Source organism: Watersipora subatra, chromosome 3 (genome assembly GCF_963576615.1).
Source record: "Watersipora subatra chromosome 3, tzWatSuba1.1, whole genome shotgun sequence".
Lineage (NCBI taxonomy): Eukaryota > Metazoa > Bryozoa > Gymnolaemata > Cheilostomatida > Watersiporidae > Watersipora > Watersipora subatra.
In genome coordinates, this window is record NC_088710.1 from 36,215,393 (window position 1) to 36,231,835 (window position 16,443).

Genomic DNA, 16,443 nt, shown 5'->3' on the forward strand with positions numbered 1-16,443 from the left:
ACACTTCCCAATTGCCTTGTTACAGAGATTAAATAGTGGTCAGTCATGGATATAAGGCAAATGTCTTGATCACGGTATTGTAGGGGATTGTTTGTGCGATTGTGATCTATAAGAGTGGAGGAAGTATTAGTAGCACAAGTAACACCAGGAATCATCTGAGTTAACAGGAGTGGATCTATGAGAAATCTTTTCCACCTTTTTGAGTTGCTAGAGCAGCTAAGGTCAATGTTGAAATCTCCTACTAATAATAATTCTCTGCGTATGAAATAGCAGATCTCGAGATGAATTGTAAACTTTTTGTTCCATATGAAAACAGAGTTTTTAGACTGTACACACACAGGAAACAATGAAGCTATTTTGATGACTGTGTTTGATCTTAACATCAACTGCATCGCCTATAGATGAAGAATGTCTATAAGTTCAAAATTGATGGATATGTCAATGTAGCAGACTGTGCCTCCATCTTTCTTACCTTAAGTTAAATCTTCCTAAGTTAAATTCGGGAATGTCCAAAGTAACAGCTGACAAACTTCTCCTCAAAAACGTTTCACACAGTCAGTGTTTTATATAAATTGTGTAAATCTCTCACTCGATCAATCTTACTGATTATTCTACAAAAGTTGAGATCCACACTTTTAAATGAATTGGTACTATGTGACAAGTTATCTATTTCTGTTTATTTCCTCCCAGTGGCGGATGATTGATTGTGGTGGTAAGATAACTCCGTCATTTAAGGCTTTCATTCAATCATGTTCCTTTTCAATTTCTATTCTGAATGTGCAAAGTCATTCGATCATGTGTGAAATGTGCTAAACACATTTCACACTGTCACACATGATTCGATCATGAGCAAAATGTGTGAAGCTTTCTGCCATCTTTTGTGAGCTTAGCTGTTTTTGCACCTGAATAAGATTTCAGATTCTCCTGTTCCACCAGTCACTCATCACAGTCCAGTGGTACACCTTTTATCATGGTGGTGTTTTTATTAGCTGTTGAAGGATCAATAGTCGGTCATGCTAATGAACCACCAAATGGAGTATCAGACCAGTATATCACCATATTCTCTGCACTGAGTTTGTTTCTTAGCTAGATGGTAGTACGTGGATTTGGTAATTTTAGTTTGTAAGGTATTCTCTTCTTTATTAATGTTGGTCCAAAATGACTGCTGATAGCTCGTCTGATTGTATCTGGATTGAAGTTAATATTGCGTATTTGTCAGCAGGGTGGGTGAGAGAGATGATGATGCATTTGATTCTAGTCTGAAATTTCTTTCATGCTCTTCTATTAAGTTGCTTCGTTCTGTGTTCGGTTGAATAAGATTTATTTGAGAGCCCATTGATGTGGTAGGGGCATTAGAGGGATGCTTCACTTTATCTGAGGACCCAGTGATGTGGTAGAGGCGTTAGAGGGATGCTTCACTGTATCTGAGGACCCAGTGATGTGGTAGGGGCGTTAGAGGGATGCTTCACTGTATCTGAGGACCCAGTGATGTGGTAGGGGCGTTAGAGGGATGCTTCACTGTATCTGAAGACCCAGTGATGTGGTAGAGGTGTTAGAGGGATGCTTCACTGTATCTGAGGACCCAGTGACGTGGTAGGGGCGTTAGAGGGATGCTTCACTTTATTTGAAGACACAGTGATGTGGTAGGTGCGTCAGAGGGATGCTTCACTTTATCTGTTTATCTATTAGTTATAATCTTATTGTTAGGAATATGATAACTACCATAACTTATTAGTTATAATCATATCGTTAGTGATATGATAACTACCATAATAACTTATTAGTTATAATCTTATTGTTAGTGATATGATAACTACCATAATAACTTATTAGTTATAATCTTATTGTTAGGACTAATTATGATAACTACCATAACTTATTAGTTATAATCATATCGTTAGTGATATGATAACTACTATAATAACTTATTAGTTATAATCATATTGTTAGGGATATGATAACTACCATAACTTATTAGTTATAATCTTATTGTTAGGGATATGATAACTACCATAATAACTTATTAGTTATAATCATATTGTTAGGGATATGATAACTACCATAACTTATTAGTTATAATCTTATTGTTAGGGATATGATAACTACCATAATAAGTTATTAGTTATAATCATATTGTTAGGGATATGATAACTACTATAATAACTTATTAGTTATAATCTTATTGTTAGGGATATGATAACTACCATAATAAGTTATTAGTTATAATCATATTGTTAGGGATATGATAACTACTATAATAACTTATTAGTTATAATCTTATTGTTAGGGATATGATAACTACCATAATAAGTTATTAGTTATAATCTTATTGTTAGTGATATGATAACTACCATAATAACTTATTAGTTATAATCTTATTGTTAGGACTAATTATGATAACTACCATAACTTATTAGTTATAATCATATCGTTAGTGATATGATAACTACCATAATAACTTATTAGTTATAATCATATTGTTAGGGATATGATAACTACCATAATAACTTATTAGTTATAATCTTATTGTTAGTGATATGATAACTACCATAATAACTTATTAGTTATAATCTTATTGTTAGGACTAATTATGATAACTACCATAACTTATTAGTTATAATCATATCGTTAGTGATATGATAACTACTATAATAACTTATTAGTTATAATCATATTGTTAGGGATATGATAACTGCCATAACTTATTAGTTATAATCTTATTGTTAGGGATATGATAACTACCATAATAACTTATTAGTTATAATCATATTGTTAGGGATATGATAACTACCATAACTTATTAGTTATAATCTTATTGTTAGGGATATGATAACTACCATAATAAGTTATTAGTTATAATCATATTGTTAGGGATATGATAACTACTATAATAACTTATTAGTTATAATCTTATTGTTAGGGATATGATAACTACCATAATAAGTTATTAGTTATAATCATATTGTTAGGGATATGATAACTACTATAATAACTTATTAGTTATAATCTTATTGTTAGGGATATGATAACTACCATAATAAGTTATTAGTTATAATCTTATTGTTAGGGATATGATAACTACCATAATAACTTATTAGTTATAATCATATTGTTAGGGATATGATAACTACTATAATAACTTATTAGTTATAATCTTATTGTTAGGGATATGATAACTACCATAATAACTTATTAGTTATAATCTTATTGTTATAGATATGATAACTACCATAATAACTTATTAGTTATAATCTTATTGTTAGGGATATGATAACTACCATAATAACTTATTAGTTATAATCCTATTGTTATAGATATGATAACTACCATAATAACTTATTAGTTATAATCATATTGTTAGGGATATGATAACTACCATAATAACTTATTAGTTATAATCATATTGTTAGTGATATGATAACTACTATAATAACTTATTAGTTATAATCTTATTGTTAGGAATATGATAACTACTATAATAACTTATTAGTTATATTCATATTGTTAGGGATATGATTACTACCATAATAACTTATTAGTTATAATCTTATTGTTAGGAATATGATAACTACCATAATAACTTATTAGTTATAATCATATTGTTATAGATATGATAACTACCATAATAACTTATTAGTTATAATCTTATTGTTAGGGGATATTAGATAGAGATATTAGGTACCCCATTCCGCTCTACCCATGCTAATCTGATAGCTTCTCATACGCACTAACGCATACGAACACATACAAGCTTCTCATACGCATAACTGATATGCTGTTAAGCTTAAAATCGATATTTTGCCTCATACGCTATTAGCTGCGTGAAGATGCTGTCAAACTGATAATTTGCTAAAATCACATTAGGCTTTGCCGATAGCAAATTGGGTGTAACGTAAATGAGTAAATTGGATTGTTTTATAAAAAGTTGTGTATGATTAAAGAGTGTGTTGGATTGCATCATACCGATTACATATAGTTATACAATCTCTCCTAGTTCTTATTAACACAGCAGACCCATTAATAATACAAAGTGTAGTTACAAAAACCTGTCCAGCCATAAACTATAAATTTGTTCAAGTTTTAAAAACACCTTAATATATTTTATAGGACACTCCTAGCAAACCAGACAATCCTAGCAAACCAGACGAGGTAAATTTTTTTCTTGTGTGTGTCTCCTGCACTTTAGGCAAGCGCTGTCAGTGATGCTAGCAAACTATTGTTTCTTTTTTTATCTCTAAATAATCTGCTCATGTTGTAAATCATTGTGACTTTTTCAAAGTAGTTTCAAGGTCTAAAGCTGGTGCTATTCACCTTCTGTCAACGCAACTCAAAAGGGATACTAGTGAGTCAGAATCTTACCAATGCATAACGAAGAATTGAATGAATCTCGTGACTGCGCAAATGAGCCTTTCCATGTCCCAAATAAGTGTAAATATTACATGAAAACAAGATGTTCCGACTCTCCAATAACTATATGTCATGGGTTTATTCTTTCTTATAAGGATTATGTTCATATATTCTGCCATATATTGAGTACTTCTTTCCAAAATATAAGTTCAATATAAGTACATCTACTAGGCACATACTGCTACTAGTTGAGACTGCTGCAGCAGCAAATATTGATTCGATCATTGTCTATTATCGTTATTAATTAGGTAGCGTACTGCTATCATCATTGAGCCGGTTGTTGAGCATTGGGTCAGCTCTTGTGAGCTATTAGTGACGAGGTAAAGACCGCGGAGAGCAGTTAGTCTTGTAGATCGCTTGTTATCCATCAGAGACAAGTCTATCAACTTGTCCCAATTGAAAGCGAGTAGAAACTATATTACCAGAACAGCCAATAGCATGACTAGCTAGCCAAGAGCGAGTCTGCTGCTCGGAGGATATCATACTTAATAGTCCTTAATAGTGCATCGAGAAGGTAAGGTGTCTCAGGGCTAGAATTTTGATGTTTACATGTTCAAAGATGTAGGTGATATTTACAAAGCAATTTTTCTTTTTTGTATTTCGAATTACCCTTTATAATAGGTTATAGCTGGCACCAGTGCCTGAAGGGATTATTTTAGTAGACGCGTGTGGCTCAATATCATAACAACTTGCGTATGACCATTTTCAGCTATGTTTATGTTTGAGAGATTTGGACTGCAAGATTTCTGAGGAGGTAAAATTTTGATAACGGAAATTCAAGTTTCACCTAGTCTACTTTTCATAGTGAAGAATTGTGATATAGATATTATTTTATGTTATTATTTCATGTTGTGCCTATATAACAGTGTAAAGTGCTGAAAAACATAACATCACATTTCTCACTTGTCAGCCACTTCTTGCCCACCTTCCTCTTGGTGCATGTAGGATACAGTGGTAGGCTATTTTGCTCCGACCACGGAGGTGAAAATTCTCAACAGTCTTCCTGCTTATCTATCCGACTTGCAAGGTCTAACTTTTCAACACAGTAAGTCATCGACATACGACCTATGTGACATACGTTCACCCGACTTTATGACCACGTCCTTGGGAAGGTCAGGCAGCTCAGTGCGGGGCGTAGCAGAAGGCATTCTTCGTTATTTCCGTTGAACTTTTTCGTTATTTTTTTCCGAGGGCGGATATTTTCTGCCACACGATATCAACAATAATTTCTCTCGAAATTAAAATTTGGCAATATGTGTACTGATTATATACGTTATTGAGAGATAAACGTTGCTCGCCATAACGGGTTCAGCGTTATCCGTTATGGTAAAAACAGATACGCAAACAGATAAATGATAAAATCTTAGTAAAAAGTTTGAAGTTTACTAAAATACATGCTAAAACTTCCTTCAAGTATGTGTTCAATAAGCTAAACTCATTTAAGGAAGATCGGAATCAACAGAATATACCGAATCGACTTACGTCTATATCGTCTTACGACGGGCGGGAACAACGCCCGGTTGTAAGTCGACAACTTACTGTATTCCGAAGCAACAGTAAAACATTTAACAAGTCAGTAAGTTGAAGAAAGAGGTCTGAGATTTACTATTCGACTCTGTTTATTTGTATGGAAAGGTGGACTTTAGTTCATGAAGTTAAGGAGTTGACAAAATTCTGAGGTCAGAAAAACAGGCTAATTGAAGGTAATAAAAGGTACTTCTGCAGAACAAGCTTAAAACCAACATTGTTTTATAAAACAATTTATGATAACTAATACATACAACATGTATAATAATTGCGTACCATAAGATTGCCTTACAACTTGAGAGATCACAAGGTCGTCGAGGCTTTGTGAAAACAAAGCTTCCAAGACGCTAGGTACATGAAGAGGTAGTCTAGACAACCGGCTAACCAATCAGATAAAAACCCTTAAAATCCCAACACTCTTGTTGCTATTCAATGAATAATTCAAGAATTCCTGTTAGTTCTCTTGAGCAATAAGGTACAGTCAGAATGAAGTGGTTGAGTTATCCATGCTACGAAAAGTTAAAATTTGTACAAACCATGTAGCAACATTGATAAATATGGGATACAATGTCAATATTAAAGTTTGCGTATACTACAAAATAAAACTTGTACATGTATATAGAAACAGGTACATTTCACAACTGCTCGTGTTACAAATACATGTCAATTCAGGTCAATTTATATTTTACCAATACCTCAACAACCGTAAGTGAAATTTACTATTTCACTTCAAGCTGCTAACAGCATCATGTTTTAGGTATTTAGGCAACTGGTAAAGGCCTATGTAAAGTCTAGCTACACAGTGTAGTTTGTATATGCTAATACCACTATTCTTTTTCTAACATTTTTTATTGAGACCAAAACATTCTGCAAGTGACTACCGTTTGATAAATATCAAAGACCGGTGCGCCATTTGCCGGTAAAAAAGTTATTTTCTTTATTTTCCTTTTGAAGCGACTATTCATTTAAACTTTTTTACTGGTAAATCGCAAAGGGCAAATAGCGCACCGGTTTTCGATAGATAAAGAAAAATACATTTGGTAGAGCTCAATGTGGGGAGATCAATGTGGTAGAGAAATCAGTGTGATGTCCTTCCCTAGGAGAACGCTTTCAAAGCGGATAAGTATGAAGAGAATAAAATGAGTTCAAGGAGATATAAAAAGTGATGTAATAGAGTAGTTACCGTAAAACTCTAATTGAATGCCGCCTCTAATTGAACCCCACCTCTATTTGAACGCCACCCTAAAAGAAGGGTTTGGGGAGAAATAAAAAGTGATGTAATAGGGTACAGTCATCCTTCGACTTACGAGTGCCCCAACATACAAAAAACTTGAGATACGAACCAGCTCGTGAACAAGTTTTAGCACTAACATACCAGCCACTTTTGAGATATGAGCGCGCGAGTCAGTAGCCAAGTATGTCAGAGGTGTCTTATGAGAACAGCATCACTCTGTATTTTTAACTGCTCAGGTTATACTTTTGCAACATGTATTTTTGTGCGCGTTTATTAGTGCAGAATTAAGTGAATTAAAAGCACTGTGCATAGAACAAAGGCCAACCGGTACAATGAAGAATAATGCAAAGAAAAAGGCCATCGATAGCAATTGATATTAAACGTGAAATAATTGAAAAATATGACAATGTAAAAGAAGACCACATTTCTACTAAGGAAATAAAAAATACGTTAGAAAAATGGCAAAAGTTTTCAGAATTCATAATAAATAGACACTCGGACAAGTTGGCTAGTGGTCGTGCATTAGCCCTTTGTGACGACACCTGTGTTCGTCCTTTTCGCAAAACGTTGAAAGGGCGACAAAGGCAAACGTCCTTAGTTGGGTTTCTCTTAAAACAACCGGCTGATCGAGAGAGAGAAACAAAGAGAAAATTAGCTAAGCCGCGAGAAGAAATTTAAAACTACGAATTCCAAAGAAATATTAATTATATTAAGTTTAAAATAAAAGTTTGCTTTCAAGTCTGTGCATCAGAATCCAAATTTATCAAAATCAAATGTTGTAATGAAGGATAACTTTTCTCTCCCTTATTAGCAAACGCTGGCGTTAGCTGCTATTGTATGTATTTAATTTTACATTTTAAATAATCACATTTCCTTGCATTATTATTTGTTTTGCTTTTTAAAAGCATGTGGTAAGTTGGGACAATTACCAACATGTTTTTTTTATCACAATATCTGTTTTTGTTCGTGGTTTTTAGAGTATGGAAACCAATCAATATATATTTAATTGTTCTATGTATAAATAAATTGCACCAACATGCGAGTAAATTGACATACGAGCTCAGTCCCAAAACGCATTAAGCTCGTAAGTCGAGGTTTGACTGTAGTTAGTTTTAATATGTCATGAGGAAGTAGCAAGGGGGCACGATGTCTGCCTGATTGCTGGTCTTTTTTATTGAATGTCACCTTGTTGAACCACAGATGATCATGGAGAAAGGTCCTTAAAGTAACTTTGATCTGTTCCTTAACGAGCCGCGTGTAATGTACACTTTTATTCATATTGCCTGCAAATACATCACTGACATAATAGTAGATGCTACTGCAATTCAAATAGACAAAAAGAAGGCAATTAATTTGAACAGCTAGGTTTGAAATCACTTGTAAAAATGGTGGTCAAATTAAAATTACATCCATAACCTCATAATCCTACAAACTATGCAAATTAGGTAGTTGAAATTTTAATTGATGTTGGGGGAAGGAAGCAGCTGTCACTGGTTGGTTGTCATGAGTGGCACCAGATCTACATCTAGCTTGGTCAGTCATCTCACAGTTTGGTAGCTGACTATGAATTCTAGTAATTTTAAATTGGCTCTGTCTTAGTAATGATATACAGCCCCCCATGGGGGGCTGTATATCATTGGTCTTAGTAAATAGACATATCTTCTAATCTCTCATTATAGGCTATAAAGGTTTTTTGTGCCAAATCTTCTAGACTAGCGTTAGATTTCTTGCGTCAATATTAAAACTATCAAAAGTCAATACCTAAAGAATTTAGACTACAATGACTCTAGTAGGCTACTTTATCATTCATCTCTGTGAAACAATCTACATGTAGTCTTTATTATCAATGCTTCACACACTAGCTGCAGATGCATAAATTGTACTCCAGTTAATGCAGTTATGTGTTATTCATTTGTTAAATTGTTCAAGTGGCTTGTCAGTTCATGTTATATGTGCAATGCTTGTATACGATGATTTCATCATTTAATGCAGTGCATATCGCGTTGGGTACTATCTTCTTGAACGCTAACAATAGAAATAAGCCTCAGTAGAAAAAAGTGTGTCAGGTTGAATATACAGTCACACTTCATCTTACGAGCTTAATGCGTTCCGAGACTGAGCTCGTATGTTAATTTGCTCACATGTTGGTGCAATTTATTTATATATAGAACAATTAAATATATATTGATTGGTTTCCTTACTCTAAAAAATGCAAATAAAACACTCAAAACAAGATATTGTAACATAAAGAACAGGTTGGTTATTGTCCTAACTTACCGCATGCTTTCAAAAAGCAACAAATAAAAAATAATGCAAGGAAATGTGATTAATTAAAATGTAAAATTAAATAAATACAATAGCAGCTAACGCTAGCATTTGCCAGGGAGGGAGATATAAGTTATCCTTCATTACGACAGTTGACTTTGATAAATCTGGATTTTATCAATGTCTTAACAGACAAACTTAGAAGCAAACCTAAAAGCAAACTTTCATTTTCAACTTCACGTAATTAAAATTTCTTCGGCGTTTATAGTTTGAAGTTCCTCGCTGGTTAGCTAATTTTTCCTTTGTTTCGCTTTCACGACCAGCTGGCCGTTTTAAGATAAACCGATCAAAAGACGTTTGCCTTTGTCGCCCTTTCAACATGTTGCGATTAGGACGAACAAAGGTGTCGTCACAAAGGGTTAATGCACGACCTCTAGCCAACTTGTCCGAATGTCTATTTTTATAGTTTTGATAGATAGCACCCGGCCTTTTAACCAATTTTAAACCAGTTTATCTTTTAACCAATGTCTGAGCAGTCTCTCCATAAGCGGTCGTGAGGATCGCTGTGCCGTTTATAAACTATCGTTAGTCCTTTTGCGAACTAAATGCCCTGAATATTATCCTTCTGTTTGATAATTGTGGATGTATTTCTGTCAAATTTCTGAGCTAGCTCAATCACGCATATATATTTCGCATATTTTTCAATAATTTCCCGTTTAATATTAACTGTTATCATTCGCTTTTTCTTTGCATTATTTTTCATTTTACTGGCAAACTTTCGGTCAACGCACAGTACTTTTAATTCACATAATTCTGCACTGAAAATCGCGCACAAAAAAACACTATACAAAAGTATAACCTGAGCAGTTGAAAAATACAGAGTGATGCTGTTCTCATAAAACACCTCCGGCATACTTGGCAAGTGACTCACGTGCTCGTATCTCAAACATGGCTCGTATGTTAGTGCTAACACTTGCTTAAAAGCTGGCTCGTATCTTAAATTCCTCGTATGTTGGAGCACTCGTAAGTTGAAGTATTACTGTAGTAACTACGGCAGTAAGACAACGACCGATCTTAATTGCTGAGAGCAAAGCTAACTTTCTCCGAACAAGATTGGGGAGGGTGAAACTGGGCCATCATACAAGGTTAGAACACAAGCATCTGTCAAAATATTTGTGGTGGTGGTGCCAAGTGGTAGCCCCGGAGGGCGGTGATAGACTTACTAGCCGACCAACTGTGCAGCAGTATGAAAACGCCAGCATGTCTTGATCTGGTCTTGCCCGCGGAATAACATTTTCCAACTGCCGAGAAAGCGCCCTTAGTGAAGCGAAATCGGAGTATAGCTTAAAATAATGTTCACGTGCAGTTCTTTGATCATATCTATCTATCTATCTATCTCTGTAAAATATCTCAAGTGGCCGCTAGGCCTGTAGAAATAAAATGGTGCATTAGGCATAAAAATAAGATCACAAGTAAGCATAGACTTATTTATCTAAGTCTGAAGGATAAAAGTATAAGATCGCTTGGTCTAGTTATAAGAGAATCAGATGTTAAAATTTCATCGCACGGTTAAAAAAAGAGTGTTTCATTGCACTTGTATTGATTGTGTGTCTGATATTGGAGCCTCGAGTAAAATAGGATGAGTTCTTAATTACAAATCTATTAAAATCGACCATTAGGTCTTGGCTTAAAATTTTTTGCAGTGTGCTTTCGTCCTTGATGCGTCTTCTCTCTGCAAGTGTTTGCCATCCCATTTTCACCATTTCTGATGATATACTATCAAATTTTCTTAAATTGTTGGCCCACCTAAAAGCTTTTCGGTTAATGGACTCTAAATCTTGTATACTATAATCAAAATGTGGACTCCAGATTTCCGAAGCGTACTCTAGCAGTGGACGACACACACTATAGTATGCTGTCCTTTTGACATTAGGAGATGTTTTCTTAAGGGTCCGCATAAGCATAAAAAGAGTGCCGTTAGCCTTACGTATGATGCGATTTATGTGTTCATTAAAATTGAGGGTGCTAGAAACAAGTATACCCAAGTATAAAAAGGATTGCGAGGATATAAGAGATGTACCGCAATAGTTGTATATATGTGAAAATCTAACTGGTTCCACAGATGTAGATGTGCATTTATTAGCATTAAATCTCAACTGCCACGACTCAGCCCATGCAGCCACTCTGCACAGTTGGTCCTGAAGCAGAAGGCTGAGATGAGACAGATAATAGACAGATGAGACAGATAATAGGAATCAAGTGCTAAGACAAGATTACAAATCAAGAATGTTTTCTGTGTGCGAACCTACCTCAAGTGATCGACATTCTCATTGAGACACACGGTACGTACTCAGGATGGAACTCGGATTCACTCCTGATATAGTAGCTGTCCTCACTCCGTCGTAATGGAAAACAGCACCAAGGACGGTCTGGACTGAGATTTGAAAATGTAACCAAACAGAATATGAAATAGAAGAACTAAAGAGATAGAAGAACATCTCTATCGTTATTGGCAGACGATAGCTAACAACAGAGCGTCATGGAGAGTTGCCATGAAGCCAAAAGCCATAGGACAGTCCTGGTCGCTTCGACTGAGTACAATAAAGTGGCACAATGTTTGGCTTTACCATTTTGTATTTGCATATTTTTATTTAGATTGATTTTTCTACGTGAATAACTGAATCATTGATGTTTCAATTGTTACTGTATAGACTAGGTCAAAAATTTGAAACGTGCTATCAAGGTAATGCCACAATCGTTTTGGTTATGAATAAAATTGCGTATACTGCACAAATGCACTGAAGAATTCATAGCAGAAATAGAGGTTTCTTACTTTCAACTTATCGGCCGATAACACTGATACATGTATGTATTTATATTTTTTGGTTTAACAAAAAAGTGGTGCTTTGAGACACGTCAGCATTTTAGATGGAGCTTATATTACCACTAGATTTCAATATACTACCGTCGATGAAGAAAATATCGGGCAAGTAGGTTATAGGCCTCAATGCGAAGTTTGCTGATTTCAACGTGCCCAATTTGTAATTTTTCGTAGCTCTGGAAACTTTGGCTATGCGAACTGTAAATAGAGTGTGTTTTGAATATAAATTCTGTAAACGTAAATATAAATATATAAATGTAAATATAAACGTCTGTATTTAAAAAAATCCCAACTGCGTTAGTGCTACGAAAATTTTCAATAAGAAAAATGTTGGGGTTTATTAGCGCTATAGAGCGATCTACTACTATTTTCCCCACTCTCGAAGCATTGTTTTTTGTGCAAACAAGCATAAACCCAATGATTTCGCCACCTTATTCATCATCGTGGTAAAATATGCATTTCTCACATCTATATTTGTCACTTCTACACATTTGTGCTTATCACTTCTCACAACTAGGTATGCATGTATTTATGCTTGATGATGTAGTAGAATAATGCAAAAAATCTAAACCCTGCTATTAAATTACTTTGTAAGAATGCAAGGTTCTTTATTCTTTTCAAATGATGTGTGTGATATCATCAAGGTAGACGTGATGGGTGCCGTTTATGTACTTCAGAAAAGATGATTGCTGCTCTGTTTCAGCCTTTTTCTATAAGTACAAATGATTATACATGTATATATATTATTCAATATACTGCAAGGGTTTCAGATTTTTGTTTAGATCATAAACAACACATGGATATTTTAGACAAATCTGTTGAAGAAAACTTAATAAAAGTTTTTTCTTGTAAAAGTAACAGTACAGCAACTTGTATAAACAAGAATGATTGTTATGGAGCAGCAGCTGTTCTTTAAATTATCTTTGTCGCATTTCATGTATTAAGTGCATAAAATCGCTTTACTTATGTTTTAATTGATTCGGTGATCTTTAAGGAAATATCTATTTATAAAACCCAATTTAGGTTTACTTCTTCCGGTTTTTAAGGGATGATGCATTGCAATTATTTAGACTACACATTTTACAGCTGCCTGTACAATATTTTACATCAGCATACACATCTACATGTAGTATGGGAAGTTACGCTGGCTAATTACAAGCACTTTACTTGGTACCACATGAATCTTGCAAAAAATGTCTAATTTTTTATAATCTGAAGAATCGTAGTTGCCATTACCTTACCAAAAACAGCTAAATTAACAATATCTTTGTTAGTTGTAGTATGATATAAACGCTGCACCTGGTATATTATGTATTGTTGATTGTCGTAGGTCGACGGTAACATAAACCTAGAGGGCTGGCCAGCCATAAAAAGTACTAAGTTCGTGAGCAATATGAGTCATCAGTTTCTTTATTTATCCACGCAGTTACTATGTAGCAGTACTGTTGTTTTGGTACATTTCGTCTAAGATCTTGATTGGTGGAATACATCTATTTTTGTTGTAAGGAGATAGCCTCGTTATTTAGTGTTCACACGATATCCGGTTGTTGAATAATAATGTAACATCCTCCCTTCTCCATAAGATATACAGAAGTTAGAAGAGCTAGCTTAAATGAATAACGAATACGATTGACCAATAACCTGATTTGATAGCAAAGAAACCCTTCTCGAGATAAGAATGTAGGTGCTACAAATGAGTACGAAAGCAAACGAGCTAGTGTGATTAATAGGTTGGGGGTAAGTGATATACAGTAAATATGTACAGTTGAGAGGGCCCGGCCCTATTCCATTTGAAATCCATCAAATCGCTTAGGTAGAATTCCTCTGGTCTCACGAAGGCTACTTCTGGCTGGAGTTGGAGGTGAGCTTCGTGGCATAACATCCTCGTCCTGGTCAAGATCATCCTCTATGGGCGGTGTGTTCACTGTTCCAACTTGACCACGATCCGGTTTAAGATGGACACGATTTCTTCTTAATAAGGAGGTACCATTATCTATGGTGTATGACCTTGGCTGTTGATAATGTGCGATCACTTGTCCAGATGCCCATTCAGTTTCCTTGCCAGTCCTGATTAGCACATCATCTCCGATGGAGAGAGGTTCCAGGGTCCTGGAGCTCTTGTCATGTCTGTTCTTCTGTTCATCCTGATGAGTTTGCAAAGCGTCCAGAGCATTGGGCACTGAGAGAGCTAGGGTCCCTGAAGTGCTGGGAAGTGGGCTGCGAATATTCCTGTTGGAAAGCATCTCAGCTGGGCTGAAAGCCGGTCAAGATACGGGTGTTTGTCTGTAAGCTAGAAGAGCAGCATATATGTCACAGCCGGAACCAGTTTTTTCCTTAATTGTTTTGTCGTCTGTACGTATCTTTCAGCCATACAATTGGACTTGGCATAGTGTGAACTGGAGGTATTGATATTAAATTCCCACTCGCTGGCAAAGTTTCTCATGGCATAGCTGCTGAAAGGCATATTTTCTGCAATGACCTCTACCGGGACACCATAAACAGCAAAAATAGACTTTAGTGTTGCAACCACATCTTCACTTTTCTTGTGACTGATCAGACGAATCTCTAGATAGTAAGAGTAAAAATCGACTACAATGAGATAGCTTTTGTTCCGGAAATCCATGATATCTATGCCAACCTTATTCCACGGTAGTTCTGGGACATCGTGAGGTATCAGCGGTTCTTGCTGTTGTTGATTAGCATGTCGTTGGTAGATTGAGCATCGAGCTACCGTCTCCTTTATCTCAGAGGCCAAACGAGGCCAGTATAGACTTTGACAAGCTCTGTCGATGCACTTTTGCGTTCCAAGATGTCCTTGGTGAATCTTAGAGAGATACTCAGATTTCAAGGTCTCGGGAATAACTAGTTGCTCCCCTCTATATACAAACCCATCTTTAATGTAGAGCTAATCTTTAATACTTCAGTAGGGGTGCAAGATTACTGGGAATGCTGTTTTGTTGCCCCAGGCCCATCCTTTGAGAATGGCATTCCTCAGCTCCTGCCTGACTGGGTCTATCTCATAGGCCATGGTCAGTTGATCTTTTGCCTCATCTTGTATCTGAATTGTGTGAAGCATCACTACCTCTTCCTCTAGTTCTCCATATTCATTAGCTAGGTAGGCGCGAGACAAGGTGTCGGCTAGGTAAAGGAATTTTTCAGGAACATCAGTGACGCGCCGAATTTCATTCTTGAAGAGGCGTAGCAACAGTCTCTGTAGTCTGGGTGAGGATTTATGTAAGTCCTTCTTGATGATGCTGACTAGCGGATTGTGATCTGTTTGTACATCAATGCGTTGGCTATAGACATAGCTGTGAATCTCTCAAAACCAAACACAATCGCTAACATTTCTTTATCTACTTGCGGCCAGTTCTGCTCTGTCTCAGTTAGGGCTCATGAAGCATAGGCAATTGGATGATTGCCTTGTAGTAAGACGGCACTAAGCCCAGATTGTGATGAGTCTACTTGTAGCGTCGTGGGCGTCTGTACATCGAAGTATTGTAGCAATGGAGCTTTGCTTAGAAGTTCTTTGATTGTTTCCATGGCCAGGTGCTGTTCCCTACTCTAAGTCCACAAAGTGTCTGCCTTCAGCAATGCTCGGAGAGGTTCAGTAACTTCTGAGATGTTGGGTATGAACCCCCTAAGGTAGTTGAGTGAGCCTAACAGTCGTTGTATGCCCTGTTTGTCCATTGGCTTCGGCATGCTAGTTATAGCCTCAACCTTCTCTGGGTCAGCTTTAGGCCCTTCTGCCGAAATGATGTGACATAAGTACCTCACTTCACTCTGATTCAGCTGGATCTTTATTAAACTTTACATTGTGCTCTCTGGCTCGCATCAGCAGCTTCTTGAGGTTGTCATCATGTTTGCCCTGGTCCTTGCCATATACGATCAGGTCATCAAAGTATATTGCCACATTCAGGTCACTGCATATCTCTTCTCGAACACTTCAGCTGCCGAGTTAACACCAAATGGCAATCTGTTGAAGGCAAATCCCCCAAATGGGGTGTTGAAAGTGTTGAGTAGTCGGCTCTGATGGTCAAGCGGAACATGCCAATAGCCATGTTTCATGTCAACAATTGTGAATATCTTCATGCCTGCAAATTTGTTGGCGATATCATCCAGTGTTGGGATG

General features: G+C 36.0%; 2 protein-coding genes and 1 long non-coding RNA gene across 5 annotated transcripts in view; 1 reads left to right on the plus strand and 2 right to left on the minus strand.

Annotated features, from left to right (window-relative positions):
- LOC137391946 (sodium/potassium/calcium exchanger 2-like) overlaps nt 1-16,443 on the plus strand; it is a 55,742-nt gene that overhangs the window by 3,329 nt on the left and 35,970 nt on the right. The window contains exon 1 of one of the 3 annotated variants that reach the window (XM_068078511.1): nt 4,842-4,921. The exons of the other annotated variants lie outside the window; for them this stretch is intronic. The gene's annotated coding sequence lies outside the window, so the exon portion shown is untranslated. Of the gene's footprint in view, nt 1-4,841; nt 4,922-16,443 lie in introns of those variants that run through there. 3 annotated transcript variants of the gene reach the window in all.
- Nucleotides 10,714-12,745, minus strand: LOC137391074 (uncharacterized). Its single transcript, XR_010978104.1, has 3 exons — nt 12,267-12,745; nt 11,677-11,867; nt 10,714-10,821 (listed from the first exon to the last, which is right to left on the minus strand). It is a non-coding gene; the product is annotated as an uncharacterized lncRNA (long non-coding RNA).
- Nucleotides 14,605-16,013, minus strand: LOC137390562 (uncharacterized). Its single transcript, XM_068076890.1, has 3 exons — nt 15,886-16,013; nt 15,256-15,610; nt 14,605-15,138 (listed from the first exon to the last, which is right to left on the minus strand). The coding sequence occupies exons 1-3, from the start codon at nt 16,011-16,013 to the stop codon at nt 14,605-14,607; spliced, it is 1,017 nt and encodes a 338-aa protein (XP_067932991.1).